At 46.5% G+C, this 20,563-nt stretch overlaps 1 protein-coding gene across 1 annotated transcript; it reads left to right on the top strand.

The window, feature by feature from the left end:
• Positions 1-260: 260 nt before the first annotated feature.
• Positions 261-15,113, top strand: NLE1 (notchless homolog 1). The gene is made up of 13 exons (XM_083715193.1): positions 261-363; positions 1,401-1,568; positions 3,800-4,017; positions 5,140-5,219; positions 6,293-6,369; positions 7,333-7,430; positions 8,122-8,314; positions 8,831-8,966; positions 9,353-9,399; positions 10,749-10,951; positions 11,588-11,747; positions 12,991-13,061; positions 13,763-15,113. The coding sequence occupies exons 2-13, from the start codon at positions 1,434-1,436 to the stop codon at positions 13,773-13,775; spliced, it is 1,431 nt and encodes a 476-aa protein (XP_083571319.1). The 5' UTR covers positions 261-363; positions 1,401-1,433; the 3' UTR covers positions 13,776-15,113.
• Positions 15,114-20,563: the final 5,450 nt, after the last annotated feature.

Raw genomic sequence — 20,563 nt, 5'->3', positions numbered from 1 at the left:
AAAGCATCAATTCTTCGGCGATTAGCCTTCTTCATGGTTCAGATCTCACTTCCATACATCACTACTGGGAAAACCATGGCTTTAACTATACGGACCTTTGTCGGCAAGGTGATGTCTCTGCTTTTTAAGATGCCTTCTAGGTTTCTCCCAAGATCAAACAATATACTGTATATTCAGGCCACGGCTCTCCTGCTGTTCCCCCCTTTCCCCAGCAGGTGGCGGTGGAGTCCCCCCCGTGCGACTTCTAGGCGCAGAGAGATGACGTTGTCAATTTCCCCTCCACGTGGGTGCAGCTGGCTTGCTTGCTAGCCAGAAGGGAAAAGTCTGCTCGGGGACTCCAGGTTCCTCAGAGTGGATCGGCAGGTAAAGACCCGCTTTTCTGTCTGCAGGGGCTGCAAAGGATTTTGACTCATGGGGTGGGTGGAAGGGAGGAAGAAAGAGGGGGCTTGGGGTGGGATGAAGCAGAGTTTTGAACCAGGAGTTTAAAGGGAGAAACGTGGGAAGGTTAGGAGTATGTGCGTGAGAGAGAAGGAGGTTTTGCTCCTGGTTTAAGAAGGCACCAGAAACTGATCTAGGAGGAAAAGGGAGACCTAAATCCATTATTATTATTATCATTATTATTTAATTTGATATTTATACCTCACACATCTGGCTGGGTTTCCCCAGCCACCCTGGGTGGCTCACAGCATATATCAGAACATACTAAAACATCAAACATTAAAAACTTCCCAATATAGGGCTGCCTTCAGATGCCTTCTAAAAGGCAGATAGTTGTTTATTTCCTTGACATCTGAAGGGAGGATGTTCCATGCAATTGAAGAGGGCACTTTGGAGCCAATAAAAAGGTAAAGGTACCCCTGACCGTTAGGTCCAGTCGAGGCCGACTCTGGGGTTGTGGCGCTCATCTCATTTTACTGGCCGAGGGAGCCGGCGTACAGCTTCTGGGTCATGTGGCCAGCATGACTAAGCCGCTTCTGGCGAACCAGAGCAGCGCACGGAAATGCTGTTTACCTTCCCGCTGGAGCGGTACCTATTTATCTACTTGCAGTTTGAGGTGCTTTCGAACTGCTAGGTTGGCAGAAGCTGGGACTGAGCAACGGGAGCTCATCCCGTCGCGGGGATTTGAACAGCTGACCTCCTGATCAGCAAGCCCTAGGCTCAGTGGTTTAGACCACAGCGCCACCCACGTCCCTCGAAGCAAATAGCCCTGGTTATTCCGAACTCCAGCCGGCCACCAGGGAATCAGCAGAAAGGCCATCAACATGGGATAAAACATCCCCTACCACTCTCTGGAAACCATTTGGATCAATTAAGTGGTGGACCATCCGAATCGGTCCCACCTCCCTGCAGAGGGGAAGGGTCGTGTTCACCCATATGATTGTCTATGTTTTTATTCACAGGTCGAGGTGCAAACCTTAACCAAAAAATTTAAAATGACGGCGGACGTGGAGCGACTCCTTATCCAGTTCAAAGATGAGGCTGGTGAAGCTTTGGGCTCTCCCTTTGATGTGCCCATCAACATCACACCAGAGAAGCTTCAGCTCGTCTGCAATGCCCTCCTGGAGAAGGTACTGGTGTTGGGGTTGCGTCCTGGGGCAGAGTTAAGGTTAAGGGGGACTGGCTTCTCCCGCCAGAAGCCAGAGTCACTTGCTTTTTGAATGCCACCCAGTCTCTTTACTCCACAGACAAATGCAGCTCTTCTGGGTTTATGAAATGGCTACTCACCCGATCTGAAATACTCCCTTTGCAGGCAAGGCTGAATTCATTAAAACAGATCTCCAGAACAGATAAAAATTCAGACTTCTGTCCTCTAGTCTCCACTCCGTAGAATATTGATGAGTTCAAACCAATTAGCACAACGTTAAATTTAAAACTAATTAAAAATGTTGAGAGCTCGGAACCACAGACTCTGCTGCTTTTTGTCATCTTTTTTTATTTGATTTTCAATAATATAAACATAAAACAGTACAAAATCCAAATATCGAGATTACTCTGAATCTCTTGACTTCCCCTCCCCATCCTTTCCATGCGTCCTTTTAATACTTTTTTCAACTGCAAATCAGTACTTCTCCAATTTTTCATCTTCCTAAATGATCTATACATTCTGTTATTTTACAAGTGTGTTTAAAATCCTGCTAACATTTTGGCCTGTTTACACTGATTTTGTATATATGTTATAAATATTTCCCCTTCTTTTTTAAATTTCTTGTCTTCTTGATTCCTGAGCTGTCCAATTCATTTTGCCATTTTGGCATAGTCCTTCGACTTGATTTGCCATTCTTCTCTGGTCGGGGTTGTCTCTTCCTTCCAAACGCTGCCGCTTTTTAAATACAGAACGTCCTGGATTTAATCTCCAGTAGCATATCCAGGTAGGGCTGAGAATGCTCACCTGTGGAACCCTGGAGAGCTGCTGCCAGTCACAGTACTGTGATTGATGCACCGGTATCCTAATAAAATCAGCCCTTCATTCAGAACCATGAGGACTGGAACCTTGCATTAATTTTATGGGGAGGGCTGTGGCTCAGTTCTAGAGAGTGCTTTGCCTGCAGCGCCCAGTGTTCCCTTTGGCTTGTGAGCTACATTTCCAGTTTCCGAGGATCTTTTGCCTTCGAGCAGGTAGCCAGCTGTGCTGGGCCCGGGGGTAACCCGAGCAACACGGTCCAGGTCCGGTCCCGAATCCAAGGGTTTCGCAAGGAGTCAGTCCGGCAGGACATGAGGCAGGAAACCAGGCAAGGTCAGACACAGGATCACAGGCAGGTTCTGGCAAAGAGCAGTGTTGCTCCCGCAACCTGGGGCAGAGTCCAGCAGCCTTTTAACTCTGTGGGGGTAACAGCTGGTCCTGATCCCCCGGTGACTCACCTCCCTGTCTCGCCCAAAGGCGAGCACTCCTCCTGCGAGTAATAATTATAATTTATTATTTATACCCCGCCCATCTGGCTGAGTTTCCCCAGCCACTCTGGGCGGCTCCCAATCAAGTATTAAAAACAGAACAGCGTTAAATATTAAAAACTTCCCTGAACAGGGCTGCCTTCAGATGTCTTCTGAATGTCAGGTAGTTGATTATCTCTTTGACAATTGATGGGAGGGCGTTCCACAGGGCAGGCGCCACCACCAAGAAGGCCCTGTGCCTGGTTCCCTGTAGCCTCACTTCTCGCAATGAGGGAACCGCCAGAAGGCCCTCGGCGCTGGATCTCAGTGTCTGGGCTGAATGATGGGGGTGGAGACGCTCCTTCAGGTATACAGGGCCGAGGCCGTTTAGGGCTTTAAAGGTCAGCACCAACACTTTGAATCGTGCTCGGAAACGTACTGGGAGCCAAGTATTCAGGTCTCTCCTTCTCTCAGACCTCAGTCTCTGCAGCTCGGGAGATGTTGGTGGGTTACTAGACCCAGAGGCCGTCTCAGTCTCTCCTGACCCAACTGGTAGTGGAGCATCTGTAAGTGATAGCCCAGCTGGAAGCAACAAGGTAATCCCTGCATCTGGAAGCCAGGGCAGGCTCAGGCCCCTGACTCGGCCCAGCTGGTGCTTGTTGCAGGGGAACCTGTGCAGACTGGGGCTCTTCAGAATCAGGCCCCAGACTCGGTTCCGATGCCGCCTGAGGCAAAGGATATGGTGCAGGCTGAGACTCCTCTGGCTCCGAGCCCAAGTCCCAGGCCATCACACCAACGGGAGAGCCCGTGTGAAAAGTCCTGTCGAGCAAGGACCGTTAAATTCCCTTTTTTTAAAACAGTGATTCGCTGTTGCCAAAGCAGTGCACCTAACAGTGTCTGAAGCTGAAACCCCGACTCTCTCCCATCATAGGAGGAGCCGCTGCCACTGGCTTTCTACGTGCGAGACTCCGAGATTGTGGCCTCCCTGCAGCAGACGTTGGCAGGGCAAGCCCTGGAGACGGAGAAGGTGGTGGAGATTGTCTACCAGCCTCAGGCTGTGTTCAAAGTCCGTGCCGTCACCCGCTGCACCAGTTCTTTGGAGGGGCACAGCGAGGCCGTCATCTCAGTCGCCTTCAGTCCCACTGGGAAGTAAGTCGAGGGTCCAGCCGGTGTTCGAGTGGGGGAGAAGTACACAAAAGGAACAGGCAGAGCGTTCCAGGCAGGGTGGATAAAAATCAATTGTTTTATTTTTTCAAAAAATCGGGTTTTTAAAATTTAAATCGGATTTTTTTTTATTTAAATCCAATTTTTAAAATAAAATGCTTTCGGAGGAAAAATCTTTCCAAAGACAGTTTTCTATTTAACTTACATTACAGTCCAAAGGCTATTCGTCAGGAAATAAGGATTTGTTTTAAATTTTTCCTGTGTGCTAAAACTCAGTCTTAAGCTTTTTTTAAAAAAAACACCAACACGTTTAACCACATCAGTTAACAAACATGGATACATGTGCTATGTTATTGCTTTAGTTAAATAAATTACTTAAATTGTTATTAAGGAAATGGTTGTTTTTCTCTTTCCAGTAATAGACAGCATTAAAGTTGTCCACATATAAACAGTTAACTTATTAAACCTCACAATAATTTCATAATTATCTATCTATGTATTTCTAATAGTATAACGAAATCAGTAATTTCTGATATAACTGTAAAAACTACTCTGAAAATTTATTATTCTAAAGATGAAACCGTCCTCTGGTTGTAAATATTAAGAATGAGCAAGAATACCAGCAAGAATGAGTCTTTCTGTAAAAGGAATGATTTAAATCAAGTCTTACTGACTAGTGATTTAAATCGATTTGATTTAAATCAAATCCACCCTGGTTCCAGGGATGACTAAATGGCTGGCTAGAGCCTCTTTGACCTGCCTTTGCTAGGTTGCGTCCCAGCAATGCACAGAACCTCCTTGCCCTTGAGCGAGGTGATAACGAGGCTTTCAAGTTTGACTGTCACTTTGTTTCCCGATGAGCAGGGTTCCCCAGACTTGCGCCTCCAGTGTTTTTAGGACTACAACTCCCATCATCCCTAGCTAGCAGGACCAGTGGTCAGGGATGGTGGGGATTTGGGTCCAAAAACAGCTGGAGACCCAAGTGTGGGAAAATCCTGACTTAGAGGATGGGATTGTGCCTGCTACACAATCCCAGAATCTGCCCTGGAGTGTCCCAAAGTGAGTATCTGCATTCACCCAGCTGTTTCCCCCCTCCTCCTTTTCAAGGTACCTCGCCAGTGGCTCCGGGGACACAACCGTGCGCTTCTGGGACCTCAACACGGAGACCCCACACTTCACGGCCAAGGGTGAGTCTCAATAAGGCTGTGCAAAAATGTCTTCCAGGAATCTGTTTTGAGTTGGTGGCTGCCCCAGGGACTGTGTCTATCTGGCTTTGGTTTTTAGGGCACAAAAGCCATGGCTCAGTGGTAGAGCATTTGCTTTGTAGACAGAAGGTCTCAGGTTTGATCCCCGAGATGTCCAGGTTGGGCAGGGAATTTTCTCCCCATCTGAAAATCCACATTTTCTGCCTGTTCAAGCACAGAACATGTCCAAGTTGCTGTTGATTTTAATTCTCTCTTGAATCTTAGCAAAATACTTTAAAAAAAATAATACTCTTACTGGCTCTTTCTTCCTTTTTTAAAATTATTTACCGTATTTTTCGCTCTATAAGACGCACCAGACCACAAGATGCACCTAGTTTTTGGAGGAGGAAAACAAGAAAAAAAATATTCTGAATCTCAGAAGCTAGAACAGCAAGAGGGATTGTGCAGAAAAAGCAATGATCCCTCTTGCTGTTCTGGCTTCTGGGATAGCTGCGCAGCCTGCATTCGCTCCATAAGACGCACACACATTTCCCCTTACTTTTAAGAAGGGAAAATGTAAGTCTTATAGAGCAAAAAATACGATATTTGATTTTTTCCAAATTATAGTTTTAAAATCACATATACAACATAAAGACAAGATTCTATAGAACAGGCATCCCCAACTTGCTGCCCTCCGGATGTTTTGGCCTACAACTCCCATGATCCCTAGCTAACAGGACCAGTGGTCAGGGATGATGGGAATCGTAGTCCAAAGTATCCGGAGGGCCGAAGGTTGGGGGTGCCTGTTACAGAATCTCCTGGACTTTCTTCCTCCCCTTTGTGGGTTCTGTTGTTCATCATTTCCTCCTGCATCTTTTATAATAATCCGAATCTTTTACATCTCCATTATATCCAAAATTTACCATTAAACTACAAGTATTATTCCAATCCCACACACAATTTTAACTATTTGCAATGGTTTTTAAGATAAGTTAAACAATTTCCACATTCTTTATTAAAATTTTGGTTTTCCTGATTTCCGATTCTTCCAGTCATTTTGTCAATTTTTTCACCAGGTCACCGTCACTGGGTGCTCAGCATTGCCTGGTCTCCTGATGGCAGGAAACTGGCGTCCGGGTGCAAAAACTGCCAGGTATAGGGTGTCCCTCACCTTTGGGTCTTGATACTCCCTCTGAATTCATCCTGGGCTGGGTCTTTCTTTCTCTGAGCCGAGGACAAACAGGGACCCTCAGCAAAAAAATGTTGCAGCACGGCGTGCTTTTGTTCAGAGTGCCAGCCATTCCCTTTCACGGGTTCCTCCATTCCGTTTTCTCCCTCCTAGTCTTCTGTCCCTTTCAACAGACAAGAGTTGTCCTCACCAATAAGTGCAGGGAAATATTGTGCTGTTGAGTACTTCTGATCAGGATGCCCATTTTGAGGATGCTCCATTCCACATTGCCCTTTCTGGTATTCTCTCCCCGCGCACAGACAAGGACCAGCCTCTCAGATAAGGACCAGCACAACAACAAAGTGTTGCTGTGTCAGGCGCTCCTGTTCAGGATGCCTGCCATACCCCTTTTTGGGATACTCCATTCCACATCGCCCCTTCCAGTATTCTCTTCCCCATTACAGACAAGGACCAGCCTCATAGTTAAACAGGGTTTCCCACTAACTGTTGCAGTGTCAAGTGCTCCTGTTCAGGATGCCAGCCATACCCGTTTTGCGGATACTCCATTCCATTCCCCCCATATTTTGTTTCTCTGCTTTTTCCTGCCAATGGACAAGCTGTGTTCGTGGCCAGTGAGCACGTTCAGTCCTCACTGAGCTATTTTAGGTTTTCCTCCCCCTTAACTCTTTCCGCCCCTATAAAGCTTTTGGGGGGATGGCGTTGTAGTTCTGCAAACCTTGATTCCTTGGACGTGACTCTTGCCACTTTGGCAATCACTGGCTGCTAGCCATGACGGTGATGTTCTCCCCTGTCGGAGACAGTATACCTTTGAATGCCAGCCGCTGGGAATCACAGGTGAGCAGAATTACTGCTCAAGTGAGCTCCGTGTAGCAATCTCTCAGTCCGTCTGGGCCTCAGCCGTGTTTCTGATTTTATCCTTTCGTGCAGATATTTCTCTGGGATCCCGAGACGGGGAACCAGATTGGACGGGTCCTCGTGGGGCACTCCAAATGGATCACTTCTCTCTGCTGGGAGCCTCTACATCTGTAAGTCTCCCCATTCCGGACCCCCCCCTCCAAAAAAAACTTCTAATCCTTTGGGTTACTTTGGATTGCTTTGGATTTCAACTTGTCAACTTTATAAACATCTGGGTAAGGTAAAGGTAAAGGGACCCCTGACCATTAGGTCCAGGTTGTGGCGCTCATCTCGCTTTATTGGCCGAGGGAGGCGGCGTACAGCTTCCGGGTCATGTGGCTAGCATGACTAAGCTGCTTCTGGCGAACCAGAGCAGCGCATGGAAACGCCGTTTACCTTCCCGCTGGAGCGGTACCTATTTATCTATTTGCACTTTGACATGCTTTCGAACTGCTAGGTTGACAGGAGCAGGGACCGAGCAACGGGAGCTCACCCCGTCACGGGGATTCGAATCGCCGACCTTCTGACATCCTGCCTCTGTGGTTTAACCCACAGCGCCACCTAAACCAGGCGTTGGCAAACTCAGCCCTCCAGATGTTTTTTCAGCCTACAACTCCCATCATCCCTAGCTAACAGGATCAGTGGTCAGGGATGATGGGAATTGTAGTCCCCAAACAGTTGGAGGGCCAAGTTTGCCTATGACTGGTCTAAAGAATGATGTCTTTAGCAGGCACGGAAACGAGTGTATCGTGAGCACGCCTGCCTGATATCAATAGGCAGGGGGCTCCAAAGCTTAAGGTTTCCTGGTTTTCCCCTCTGCAGGAACCCGGCGTGCCGCTACCTGGCCAGCTCCTCCAAAGATGGCAGCGTCCGCATCTGGGACACAGTGGCAGGCCGGTGCGACAAGATCCTGACGGGCCACACGCAGTCGGTGACCTGCGTCAAGTGGGGTGGGGACAACTTGCTGTACTCCTCATCTCAGGATCGGACCATCAAGGTCTGGAGGCCCCTGGATGTAAGTCTGGGAAAGTCTGAGAAATTAAGAAATGCAGAATAAGCGATAAAGAACGGGAAATCATCAGAGGTGGTTGATGGACGTCTAAAATATTGTATAAGATAAGAAGTTATGTTAAATATTTGTTGAAAATGATATGTAAAAAAACCCAAGAAAAATGTACAGTGGTGCCCCGCAAAACGAATGCCTCGCAAGACGGAAAACCCGCTAGACAAAAGGGTTTTCCGTTTTGGAGGTGCTTCGCAAAACGAATTTCCTATGGGCTTGTTTCGCAAGACGAAAATATCTTGCAAGTTCCTGCGGGGTTTTTTTCCTTCCCCCCCTTTTTCCCAAGCCGCTAAGCCGCTTATCAGCTGATCCGCTAAGCCGCTAATGGGCTTGCTTCGCAAGACGAAAAAACCGCAAGACGAAGAGACTCGCGGAACGGATTCTTTTCGTCTTGCGAGGCACCACTGTATAAAAAAAAAAAGTTGTGAGTCAGGGACTGATTTGCCTTTTTCCTGTTCCACTTTTCAGGGAGTCCTCTGCCGCACACTTCAGGGTCACGCGCACTGGGTGAACACTCTGGCCCTCAGCACAGACTATGTTCTCCGAACTGGGGCTTTTGAGCCGGCCGAGGCCTCCATCAACCCCCAGGACGTCAGCGGATCCCGTAAGTGGCATCAGGCTACTGCCTCTCCTTTTACTTTTATTCAAGGCAGGGAATCATCGAATCCTGCAGTCGGAAGGGACCCCAAGGGTCATCTAGTCCAACCCCCGCAATGCAGGAATCTCAGCTAAAGCATCCGTGACAGAGGGCCAGACAACCTCTGCTTATAAAACGCCCCCCCCCCCCCAGGAAAGAGAGTCCACAACCTCCTGGGGGAATTCTTACTCTTTCTCTCTCCCTGGGAGAAAGGAAGCTGCTGCTACAACTTTAGCACCATGAAATCAGCATGAAATGCAGAATTTTGAGCATCCTTGGGGGCTCAGCGTTCTCATTAAGCAGGTTCCTCTGGTTGCACGTAGTTCCTAACCTGCGTTTCCTTCCTCCTACAGTGGCAGAGATAAAGCAGAAAGCACAGCAGAGGTACAGCCAAGTCAGGGTAAGTCTGCCCTCCTGCCTGCCCTGGCCACAAAATAGCCGCTCGGCTGCAGCTCCCAGAGCTCTCAGCAAAGGAGTTGGTTGTTCAACCACTCTGGGAACTGTAGCTCTGCAGAGGAGAAGAGGGCTCTCCTAACAGCACCCTCAACAAACTATAGTTCCCCAGTTTCTTTTTCTCCCCCCCCCCAATAATTTTTAATATTTTCCCCCAAATCTATATCTTATCCAAATTAACTTCCCTCCACCCCTCTTCTGGTTTCTCTACATTGCCCTTGATTAAGTGTGGTTGCTATATATACAATATACATTCCATAAATGTCTATAATTCCTTAATAAATTTTTGTGTTATACTTTAGACATACATTCCTTATTATATTACAGCATTCCATCTTGTGGTCTAACCAAATGTTTACAATAAACGTTATGAGTTTTATTTCAGTCCTGTGAGTGTCTTTATCTATGTACAGTTTTCTCTAAGTATACCATAAATTTGGACCATTCTTTTTGGAATTTCTCATCATCCTCCTGTCGGATTCTTCCAGCTAGCCTTGCTATTTCTGCATACTCCAATACTTTCTGTTGCCATTCTTCAATTGTCGGGATATCCTGTTGTTTCCATCTCTGTGCAAGGAGCAGTCTTCCTGCTGTTGTGGCATACAGAAAGAATTTCTTATCTTCCTTTTTAATGTCCTCTCCAACCATTCCTAACAAAAATGCCTCCGGTTTGTTATAAAAGGTGTACCTAAATATCTTTTTTAACTCATTATACACATTATTCCTTGTGACACAACCACAACATGTGGTGAAAATTTCCCTCTTTTACAGTTCTTATTTTACATTTTTTACATCTTTGCTAGCTTGGTGGGTGTTAAGTACCACCTATACATCATTTTTAACAAATTCTCTTTTAAGGTCATGGATGCAGTAAATTTTATTCCTGAATTCCATAGCCTTGTCCATTTCTCATACTCGATATTATATCCTAGGTCCATTGCCCACTTAGTCATGACCTCCTTAATTTCTTCATCTTTTGTATGCCATTCCAACAAAAAATCATATACATTAGTTCCCCAGTTTCTATGGGTGAAGTTATGACGGTTTAAAGTTGTGCTTTAAATATAGAGCGATGAGGCCTCTGTCTTGGGCAGCTGGTTGTTTAAGCTTGTTGAGTTGTGAGGAAAAAATCAAACGTGACTAACTTGGGCCTATTCATTTCATTGAGTCCCCTTAGGTATAGCCGATTAGCAAGGAATCTGGTGCATCCTAGGGGGTGGTCGGCCCCAGAATGAGGTGCTGTCCCAGAATCCCATTCTTTTCTCTGACGGAGGGGGCTTCCTTCTCTGCCCACAGGGCACGGGGCTTGAAAGGCTTGTCTCCGGGTCGGATGACTTCACGCTGTTCCTCTGGGCGCCTGCAGAGGACAAAAAGCCTTTGGGGAGAATGACCGGCCACCAGGCGTTGATCAACCAAGTCCTTTTCTCTCCCGACACACGGATCATTGCCAGTGCGTCCTTCGACAAGTCCGTCAAGCTGTGGGATGGCAAAACGGGCAAGTAAGTTTGTGATCATTATACTGTTTCCCTTTATCTCAAGCCGGTTCACAATTTTTCAAGGAAGAGCTATGAAAATAATGATGGATTTATCAAAGTACTCCCTGTTACAGGCAAACTATTAAAAAGGGCTATATTTAATTTTAAACACACAGGCGTTTGGTCTTAGGCCTCAGCTGCGCCTTGGGAATCATGATTGCTTTCAGTTTTCCAGTTCGTCTTCGTAAAACAAGTTCCAAGTCCTCATGAGGGCTTTCCAGCAGGGATGCTAAAAATCAGAGGCTCTTCATAGGCTGGTTCTGCAGGGAAGACATTTGCGTCACAGTCTTAACACAGTTGGAGTTCTTGTTTTTAAATATAACAAGAAAAAAGCACACCAATAACTCCGGCCGATATAAGTTTCAGTAGTGGGAGTGGTCCCTACTCGCAAATCAATAGTCAATTGTAACAAAAACTAATCCATTCAAAAGTATGTATTCTGACACGGATTACAAACTCAAATAGAGATTACAAACTCAAACAGAGATTACAAACTCAAACTCATAAGGATACGTATAACACAATAATTCATTATAGAATTAGAGATTGGTGTACTTTTTTCGTGGTAGAGTCTTAACGCACACACATTTCCCACACTAGGTACCTCACCTCCCTGCGGGGGCACGTATCAGCGGTGTACCAGATCGCGTGGTCGGCCGACAGCCGCCTGCTGGTTAGCGGGAGCAGCGACAGCACACTCAAGGTCTGGGACGTTAAGACACAGAAACTGGCTGTTGACCTTCCTGGCCACGCGGACGAGGTAAGGCCCTAGTCAGCAGTGAGGTTTTTCATAGGGGCTGCTTGGGTAGGAGAGGACGGGGTGGCAGATTGAGGACCCCGACCCCAAAATTGGCCCATTGGTGGTTTGTGGATCAGAGGTGGGGAACTGGAGCCATACCCCCCTTGCAGGCTGATTATTGACAGGTGGGCAAAGCCCCTTTCAGCCAGATCCATTGTCACTTGACCTGCACCCGGACATGCTATATGACATCAGGGGGTTCCTGATTTTAACTTCTTCTAAAGAGACCAGGAGAAAAGTTCACTTTGTTTAAAGGTAAAAGTAAAGGACTCCTGACAGTTAAGTCTAGCTGCGAACGACTCTGGAGTTGCTGCTCTCATCTTGCTTTATTGGCCAAGGGAGCCGGCGTACAGCTTCCGGGTCATGTGGCCAGCATGACTAAGCCGCTTCTGGTGAAACCAGAGCAGCCCAGAGAAATGCCGTTTACCTTCCCGCCGGAGCGGTACCTATTTATCTACTTGCACTTTGACGTGCTTTTGAACTGCTAGGTTGGCAGGACCAAGGGCCGAGCAACGGGAGCTCACCCTGTTGCGGGGATTCGAACCGCTGAACTTTTGATCGGCAAGCCCTAGGCTCTGTGGTTTAGACCACAGCGCCACCTGCGTCCCTTTGTAAACTTGGTTTACAAGCTGCAAAAAACATGTCTTTAAAACACCCACCCACCCAAAGAGGGCCCGTTTCGATCCTCGCTCACTTATCTGTTAAATACTTCTATATCCTGACTGTTTGTTCCACCCAAAGCCTGACTGCCATGGTCCTGGTGGAAGGCAGGTCGAATGAACCCCATCATCAAGGGCGCATGGTGCATGATTATGCACGCACCACATAACTGATTTTATAATGAATTGATTTTAGAATGCTGTATTATTTTACTGTTGTTAGCCACTCTGAGCCCGGCTTCAGCTGGGAAGGGCGCGATATAAATTTATTATTATTATTATTGGTAGTAGTAGTAGTATTACAACAACCCGTTGTCGTTTCCTGAACTCAGCACTACCTTTTTCGCACACAAAAATGGAAAATGAAGTTGCTAGTCCCTAAGATGGCTGGCAGCTTGCGCGAGCCGCGGCGGTGAAATCTTGCTCGCTCTTTTCTTCTCACTTTGCTGTTTCTTTGGCAAAGCCCACTGAGGCGCACTCGAGGAAAGCATCTCCGAGCCCCTCAGAGCGGCTGTGGACTGACCCTTGTCTTGTTCCCTTCCCAGGTGTTTGCGGTGGACTGGAGTCCCGACGGACAACGGGTAGCGAGCGGTGGGAAGGACAAATGTCTGAGGATGTAAGTGGTTCCCCCCACTGTTTGCTAGTCCCTTGAGATACCAGGGCGGGGTTTTTGCCTGGAAGGTGGGTCACTCCATTATCTTCAGAAAAGGAACGTGATCTGGATGCCTCTCTCCCCTTTTCATTGCACTTCTGGTGTCACTGCCTGTGTGTGAGAGAGAAAAGTGAGGGAGTCTCTAGTGTACCTGGCTATTTAGAATAAGGGGGGAGTTGGACTACAACTCCCTTCATCCCCAGGCAGTGGTTGCCCAATGGGTGTTGGGAGTCTTTGACATACACATTGGTTATCCCTGATTTAAAGAGTAACTAAAATTAAGGAGAGAACAATATAAAGGGCAGGTCTCTGCCCCCAAGGGGTCTACAGTTCCACATTTTCAGTTCTGTTGGCTGTGTGGCCTAGCGAATGAAAGTCAGGCCTGATCAGCCACGGATCTCACTGGGTGTGCTTGGGCGAGTTGTGGTCCGGCCTGACCTACCTCGCAAGGTTGTTGGGAGGAGAAAGTGGGTATCATCACCCTGTAGGGGAACCCACAGGTCTTGCCGCACTACAACTCCCATCATCCTTGACCCACTGGCCGTACTTCCTGGGGGCTGGTGGAAATTGAAGTTCAGCAACAGCCAGAGGCTCCCCTTCAGCACCCGCCTTTGAGGAAAGGAAAAATACAGACATTTTCAATGTTTTTCTTCTTCTTTAAACAGATGGAGACGATAGCTGTGAGGAAAGGACTGTCACAAATGGAGCCCATCCGCTTGGCGGTTTCCCCCCGGCGCAGACTGCGGCCTGCCAGCCTTCCATTTTCAGGAGGGCTACTTGAATCAAGACTGTTCTCTCTTTTTGGATCCAGAGAAAGGAGTCCTCTCCTCTCTTGTCAGCCAGCTTCTGGGCTAGTTGATGCCCCTTGCTAAGTTGTTGCTGCTCACAGTTGTCTTAAACCTACACACACACACACCTTCTGCCAGTCTTCCCTGATGAGAGCTGGCGCAGTCTAGAAGTCGAAGCGGAAGCAATCCAGAAGGTCCTGAGTTCGAATCTCCCCATTTTAGCCTTGGATTCACAATGTGTTGTTAGGCCAGCATCAGCCCACCGCCGCCACCCCACTATGGCCTGAGAAAGGGATGATAATCTTATTTCTTCCCCTAATCGCAAACCTGGGTGCTGAGTGCCGAAATGACGCTTCAATTGAGGAGCAAGAGAGGGGGTTTGAGCACTGATAGAACCCCCGAGGTTCAGAGAAATGATAAATAAATCAATATATCTCTCTTTTAAGCGGTTTGCAGTTTACCTTAAAACGCCTAACAGTCTGTATTTTCAAAGCACCAGTGTAAAACATCGGAAATGAAAATCGGGAAGCACAACAAAGTTCCCAGTTTAAAGTAGCATAATTAGCAGGAAAACAACATATTCTCTTACATGTGCGAAAAAGAAACTCATTACAAAAAAGAATCGAATGCAAAAAGTATTCCGTGAGTAAAGCATCATTAGCAGCTAAACAAAAATAATGGTTTGTATTAAGTTTAACTCGGGGCAGACGCATTGGAAGAATTGGACTCATGGTACCCAGGTCCATTATTTTATGTGGATCTTGGAGTTGGACCAGCTCAAATGTTTACCAGTGCGTGAGTCACAGTGGTCAATGGGAGGACGTTAACATTCCATAAGGCACCTTGGATTTAATTGTTTACCAAAGAGACTAGTCCCTTTGAGGTCAGGGCCATGGCCTACCTCGCCCTTTTTCTTCTAATATCATTTGTCTTCATTCAGCTGCTTCGGAGGCCTGTGCCCAGGGAGAAAGGCAGCCTATAAATATTTTAAATAAATGGCTTTTGACAGCCGGTGTAACGGCTAGAGTGCCAAGACCAGAGTTCAAATCCACCACTCAGCCGTGAAGCTCAATGGATCACCTTGGGCTGGTCCCCGTCTCTCTCAGCCTAACCTACCTCACAGGGTTGTTGTGAGGATAAAATAGGGAGAGCAGTAAGCCATGTTACCTTAAGCACGGGAGGAAAATGTGTTTTGTAAACATAATGAATAAATCAATTTTAAAATTGCCTTATCCCATTTTTTTTTGTTAAGCCATCCATGCAAAACGGCCATCGCTGTTTAAATCCATAATCTGATAATTTAGGAGATAAGTCTTATTCTGGTGGATTAGAAGAAAAGGCCATCTGGTCAGACCGAGATCCTTGTTCCCAGAGCGGCCAATCGAGATACCTCTTTGGAAACCGGCAAACGGCAGAAGAGCAGCTTTGTTTTCTCTCCGGCTTGTGGTCCAGGGGCGCAAGGGATCATTTCTAGGGAACAAAACTGCCGGCATCTTAATGCTGTCATGCAAATCTATGGTGCGGCTGCATTTGGAATTTGCAGTTCTGGTTGCCTCACCTCAAACCTCCGAACGTCGTGAGGGGGGTTTGATCACATTCACATTTTGTTATCTTTCTGGTTAAGTTGGGAATACAGGAAGAGCCACTAACACTTCAGCAAATGGCCAGGCAGCCGGACTTTGCCGAAAGCATCGTAATACAAAAAGGATTGGAAAATTATGATCTGTTCCGGCTCTCCTTGTTTACTTGCCCTCCGGAAGTATATTTTTCTGTTTGGGCTTCCAGTTTATTTCCTTGCTGAAATAATTCCCTGTCTCTCTGCGATATCTTGCTCTGCTCATCCCTTTGTGGGGGACGGAGCTTTAATTCTTTTTCCGTCCCCTCTCACCGAAAAAGGCCTTCACCTCCAAAAATTAGCAGGGAGTTCCCTGTTGAGAGAAGGCCGCCATCAATTAATCAACATCAGCTTCAGTTGATTTATCTACATACCGGTAAATGCCAGGTGTGGTTTTGGCAAGCTGCACAGCGGCATCCTCAGGAATCCCCGGGGAATTGCTTTCTCCATGGTTCTTAAATTGCCTGCCAACTTGTCTTGTTAAATGCTCAGGGTTTTTTTTTAAGAAAAATGTGTCGCCTTCCAGCACAGAGCTGCAGGCTGCAATGGACCCCTGAGGAGAGCTTCCATCGCTCAGAACAGCACTGGCTGTTCAGCGAGTTAAACCTTCCTCTCATGGTTTCCCCTCCTTTCCCAAAGCTGATGCCGCCTCAAGACTATTTTGGGGGTGCTGGTTTGGTTTAATACAATTATTCTGAGGCTCTTAAGCAGCACTTTAAGCCGGAGGACCGCATTCAAATCTGCACCACCTTCTGGGAGCCACATTGGGATGGTGGGCAGAGGCAGAAAGGGGCATGTGGCCAATAAATTACCTATTTTCAAATGTTTTGAGGGGGGAATTGATTCGTAAAATACACGGTTTTCAGTCTAGACCTAGGGAAGCCTTTTGTCAACAGGTGACGTCACATGATTGGTTGGGGGCCGGAATTTTCTGGAAATGGCCTCGTGGCCGACTTGGTGGGGGCACCAGTTTGGGCCACGGCATTTAATGAACGACAAACTGGAAATCTGAATCTAAAGACCTGACTGGTTGAATTTTTTTTTTAAGCACTGAAAGGCCTCAACTGAATGTTGTTTTCTTAAAAGCACTGAGTTCTCTGTTAATAATAATATACCGTATTTTTTGCTCCATAAGACGCACCTAGGTTTTAGAGGAGGAAAACAAGAAAAAAAGTATTCTGAATGAAACAGTGGATGTATGATTTTTGTGGTTCGTGCTGTGGCCACAGACATGATATGTGATCTGATGGTGTATTTGGGGTGACCCAGTGCAAAAACCCTGAGGATCCATGTGGATCCGTGCTTTGTAACCATGTTTTTGCGCCATTGTGGCCCCACGAAACAGTGGATGCGTGATTTTATTGGTGCAGGCTGTAGCCATGGACATGCTATGTGATCTGATGGAGAATTTGGGGTGACCCAATGCAAAAATCCTGAGGATCCATGTGCTTTTACCTCCCCCCTCCCTGGCAGCCTCCTTTATCACTAGAGTCCCTTATCTTCCTCCCGATTGCTTGCTGATCAATTGATCAGCGGCTTTGTTTCAACACCCTCTTCCCTCTTTCTAAAAAAAAAGCACAACCTGCTTTTTGCCCATGGGCAATTCGGCTCCAGGGACCACACATTCGCTCATAAGACACACAGACATTTCCCCTTACTTTTTAGGAGGAAAAAGGTGCGTCTTATGGAATGAAAAATACGGTAATGAACAGTAATAAATTTTATTTATACCCCACCCTCCCCAGCTACTAGTCCCTCATACTCTCTTTTATCACAGCGCCTAACCCTGTATTTTAGGTTCACTCATATCTCTGCCCTCGTCCTGGAACAACCATGGAGGCCAGCTGTGTTTCATGAGGAAGCCAGCAGTGAGGTCAAGGCACTTAATCCCCAAATCGCACGGGAAAAGTGTGGCAGAGGAGCATTACATGGGTGGTTCCCTTCTTCTGGCATAAGAATCCAGCATTTGATCCTCTCTGGGTCAGGATTGCCTAAGCTGCCCTTTGCCACCGCAAGAAGTTTTGCAGGATGGTTCCCCTCACCCCCGGCTAGCATGGCTTCAAAGTCAATGACGCAAAGAAACACCCAGAATTATAACATGCAATAAAGTGATCCCATTAGAATATAAACCAACCCAGATCATCCTCCGAGGCCTTTCCTCATGTGCCTCCTTCACGAGAGGTTCAGAAAGAGCAGGCCTTTATTGCAGTGGCTCCCCGTTTGTGCAATGCTCTCCCCAGGGATTCTCATTTTGCATTTTTTAATTCCATCAGTTTTACCGAAGTCTGAAATAAAATAGGCAAAGCTTAATCACAGATATCCTGTATCTTTTTTTATCAAAGATCAAAACTAAATAGAAACACAAACCAAAAATAGGAAAAGATAAAAACAGAGAAAAGGGGAAAGGAAGGGGGCGTGGAATATAGCTTCTGGTTCTTCGTCTGTCAGCTATATACAGAAAATTATTTAAAACGTCGGCTCTAGAATACACAAGAAGGTTGGGTCAGGTGTCCTCTGAACTTTCCTTCAGCTTTTAGGGAGCTGGTGCGAGTGTGATGGATGATGAATCGCATGTGTACGTGTGGAGTGGAATTAATTTGTCACCTGATGGGCAGGTAAGCTTCAAATAGGTCCTGGGGTAATGACCCCAGTGAATTGATTCCACCAGGTGTGTCTCGTGATGTTTATATAACCCGCTTGAACATTGTAAAAGGGAAAAGGTAAAAAAAATACGTGTCGGCAAACCTTCCTCTAGTTTTCCAAGGTGCATGCAACAGAGCAGTTGCTAACTTTCCTTGCAATCCAGTTTAAAGCACAGGGGCGGGTTAGGTATTCCCCCCCCCCCCAGTCAGTTGGCAAAGGTGATCATGGTTATTAAATGAAACAATATATATCACTTTCTGAAGAACACATGCATAGTTCCCTGGTTTCTCTCTCCCCTCCTCATCCCCTTTTCTTTTTATTAGACAGTCACACCATTATATGGTGCCGATATTATATGGATACAAGGAGAGAGAGAGAGAATTTGTTTTGCATTTAGAAAACTTTAAGCACATTATATGTCATAGGAATAATACAGCTTTTCAGGTTACCATTTGCATCTGGACCAGTCACTAGGAAAACAAAGTCACAATTCTGTGAACAGGGCCAGGGTGTAGGTTTGATGAAGCCCGAAGCTACTGAAGGTGATGGGGCCCTTTATATGTCCAGCTGTCCTTTGTCAACAACAAATTGCCGCTGTTTTTTGTGTTGAATATATGCTATATATATGGTAATTTATGGACCTAATAGGTATCTAAAGCCATTTGCACATAACAAAATATGTATTTTATCAAAGTGATATTTTAGGGAACAGTCAAGCAGGCGGGGCCCTTTACTTACGCCATAGGAGCCTGCACAACACAAAAACGTTGTTGTATGTAGGTTTTATTTTATTTGTTTGTTTCTTTTTAATTTTATATTTTGGAAATGTGCATCCAGTTTTTTTTTTCCTTTAAATTTTTTTGGGGGGCCCAAGAGAGGGGGAGCCCTAAGCTATACCTTGTTTAGCTTATACGTAAGTCCGGCACTGTCTGTGAATTTAAAAGATGTACTTGTGGGGGAGCGAATGGAACAAATTCTGAAAAGAAGCAGGAGACATATGTGTGTGTGAAATAATTTATACAAGCGCTTAGACCGGGGGGGGGGAGGTGAAGGGCTTCATGTGACCCATTTGCGTTGCCTTGATGGACGGAAGCACTTGATTGACGCTCAGCAACTCCCAAGGCCTGTTTACGAGGACTTGAGCGCATGTGATACCGTCAGAAGGTCATGCGCTTTTCAGGACAGGCCTGTGAAAAATGGATTTGTGGTTTGTGCGTTTGAATCTTCTACTTCCCTCCCCACCAAAAACTTGCTTTGAATACATCCTCCTTTTGCAGAAGAACAGGAAATCTACCCGACTTTTAACGCTCCCCTTCCCAACCATATTGTCTCACTGGCAGATTTGCGCACCGAAGCAAATTTTCTTTTGCATGTCAGCTCGCGGGCCTCATCCGGCCGCATGCCTCAAATGTGCTCCCAAGTGGGGTGTGCGCTGGTACCAAAGCGGTTGGGATGCTGCATCCAGCTGTAGGGGGATGCTGTCAGTGCCATGCCTTATTGGGGAGGTGTGGGTGTTTGCACATTTCTTAGAATCTGTTAGAGTTAGAAGGGAACCCCAAGGCTCATCTAGTCTAACCCCCTGCAATGAAGGAATCACAGTCGAATAAATCTTGACAGATGGTCACCCAACCTCTGTTTAAAAACCTCCAATGAAATGAGGATTTACCACCTCGGGAAGGTGGTGGACTCTCCTTCATTGGAGGTTTGGAATAGCATTGTTTATTTTATTTTATGTATTTATTTATTTATTTGCACACATATATTCCACCTCCTCCAAAAGCTCAGAGCAGTGAATGTCTCCCCTCACCCTCAACCGCCCAGGTAATCCTCACAACAACCCTGTGAGGTAGGCCAGGCTGAGAATGACTGGCCCAAGGTTGCCCAGTGAGCTTCTTGTCTGAGTGGGAATTTGAACCCTGGTCTCCCTACTAGGCAGTGCTGCATGGCCTTTTGCCAATAATGTTGAGGTAAGATGGCAACCCTTAGTCAAGGATTGCCAACTGATCAGAAAAAATATATATATACCAGGCCTGCTCCTCTGACTTGCAAGCAAAAAGACTACAAAGCGAAGAATCATTGCCTGCTATAATGGTTGCAGAGCAAAGCTGCTGTTTGAGTGGTGAAAAGTGTGGCAGTCCTACAATGAGGTGAATTGCTTGGTTAGTAATAAGAAACAAAACAGGCCTCACCTGTAATTTACACAGACAGGCACAGAAAAAAGCTAGAACATCACACCCACCATACCTTTTATCTGACAAGATTTATATACCGCTTAATCAGCAGCAACAAAACCCTCTATTTGCAGTTTAACCTGCTGTTGGGCAGAGGAACGTGGGCTGGTGTGAAAAGTTGGCAACCAACCCTCAGTGTGGCCTCCTAGCTTGAAAGGCTACTCAATGCCTGGCCAGACAGAACTTGTG

Source organism: Podarcis gaigeae, assembly GCF_964106915.1.
Source record: "Podarcis gaigeae genome assembly, chromosome: 15".
Lineage (NCBI taxonomy): Eukaryota > Metazoa > Chordata > Lepidosauria > Squamata > Lacertidae > Podarcis > Podarcis gaigeae.
Note: the sequence above shows the minus strand (reverse complement) of the source record. Positions and strands in the feature narration are given on the sequence as shown.

What these genes read in the sequence shown, in the direction of transcription:
- NLE1 (XM_083715193.1), top strand. Translation starts at nt 1,434, where the DNA reads ATGACGGCGGACGTGGAGCGACTCCTTATCCAGTTCAAAGATGAGGCT. An exon ending in GCCTTCAGTCCCACTGGGAA is followed by an intron (nt 4,018 to 5,139) that starts GTAAGTCGAGGG and finishes CTCCTTTTCAAG; the next exon opens with GTACCTCGCCAGTGGCTCCG. An exon ending in CCCACACTTCACGGCCAAGG is followed by an intron (nt 5,220 to 6,292) that starts GTGAGTCTCAAT and finishes TTTTTTCACCAG; the next exon opens with GTCACCGTCACTGGGTGCTC.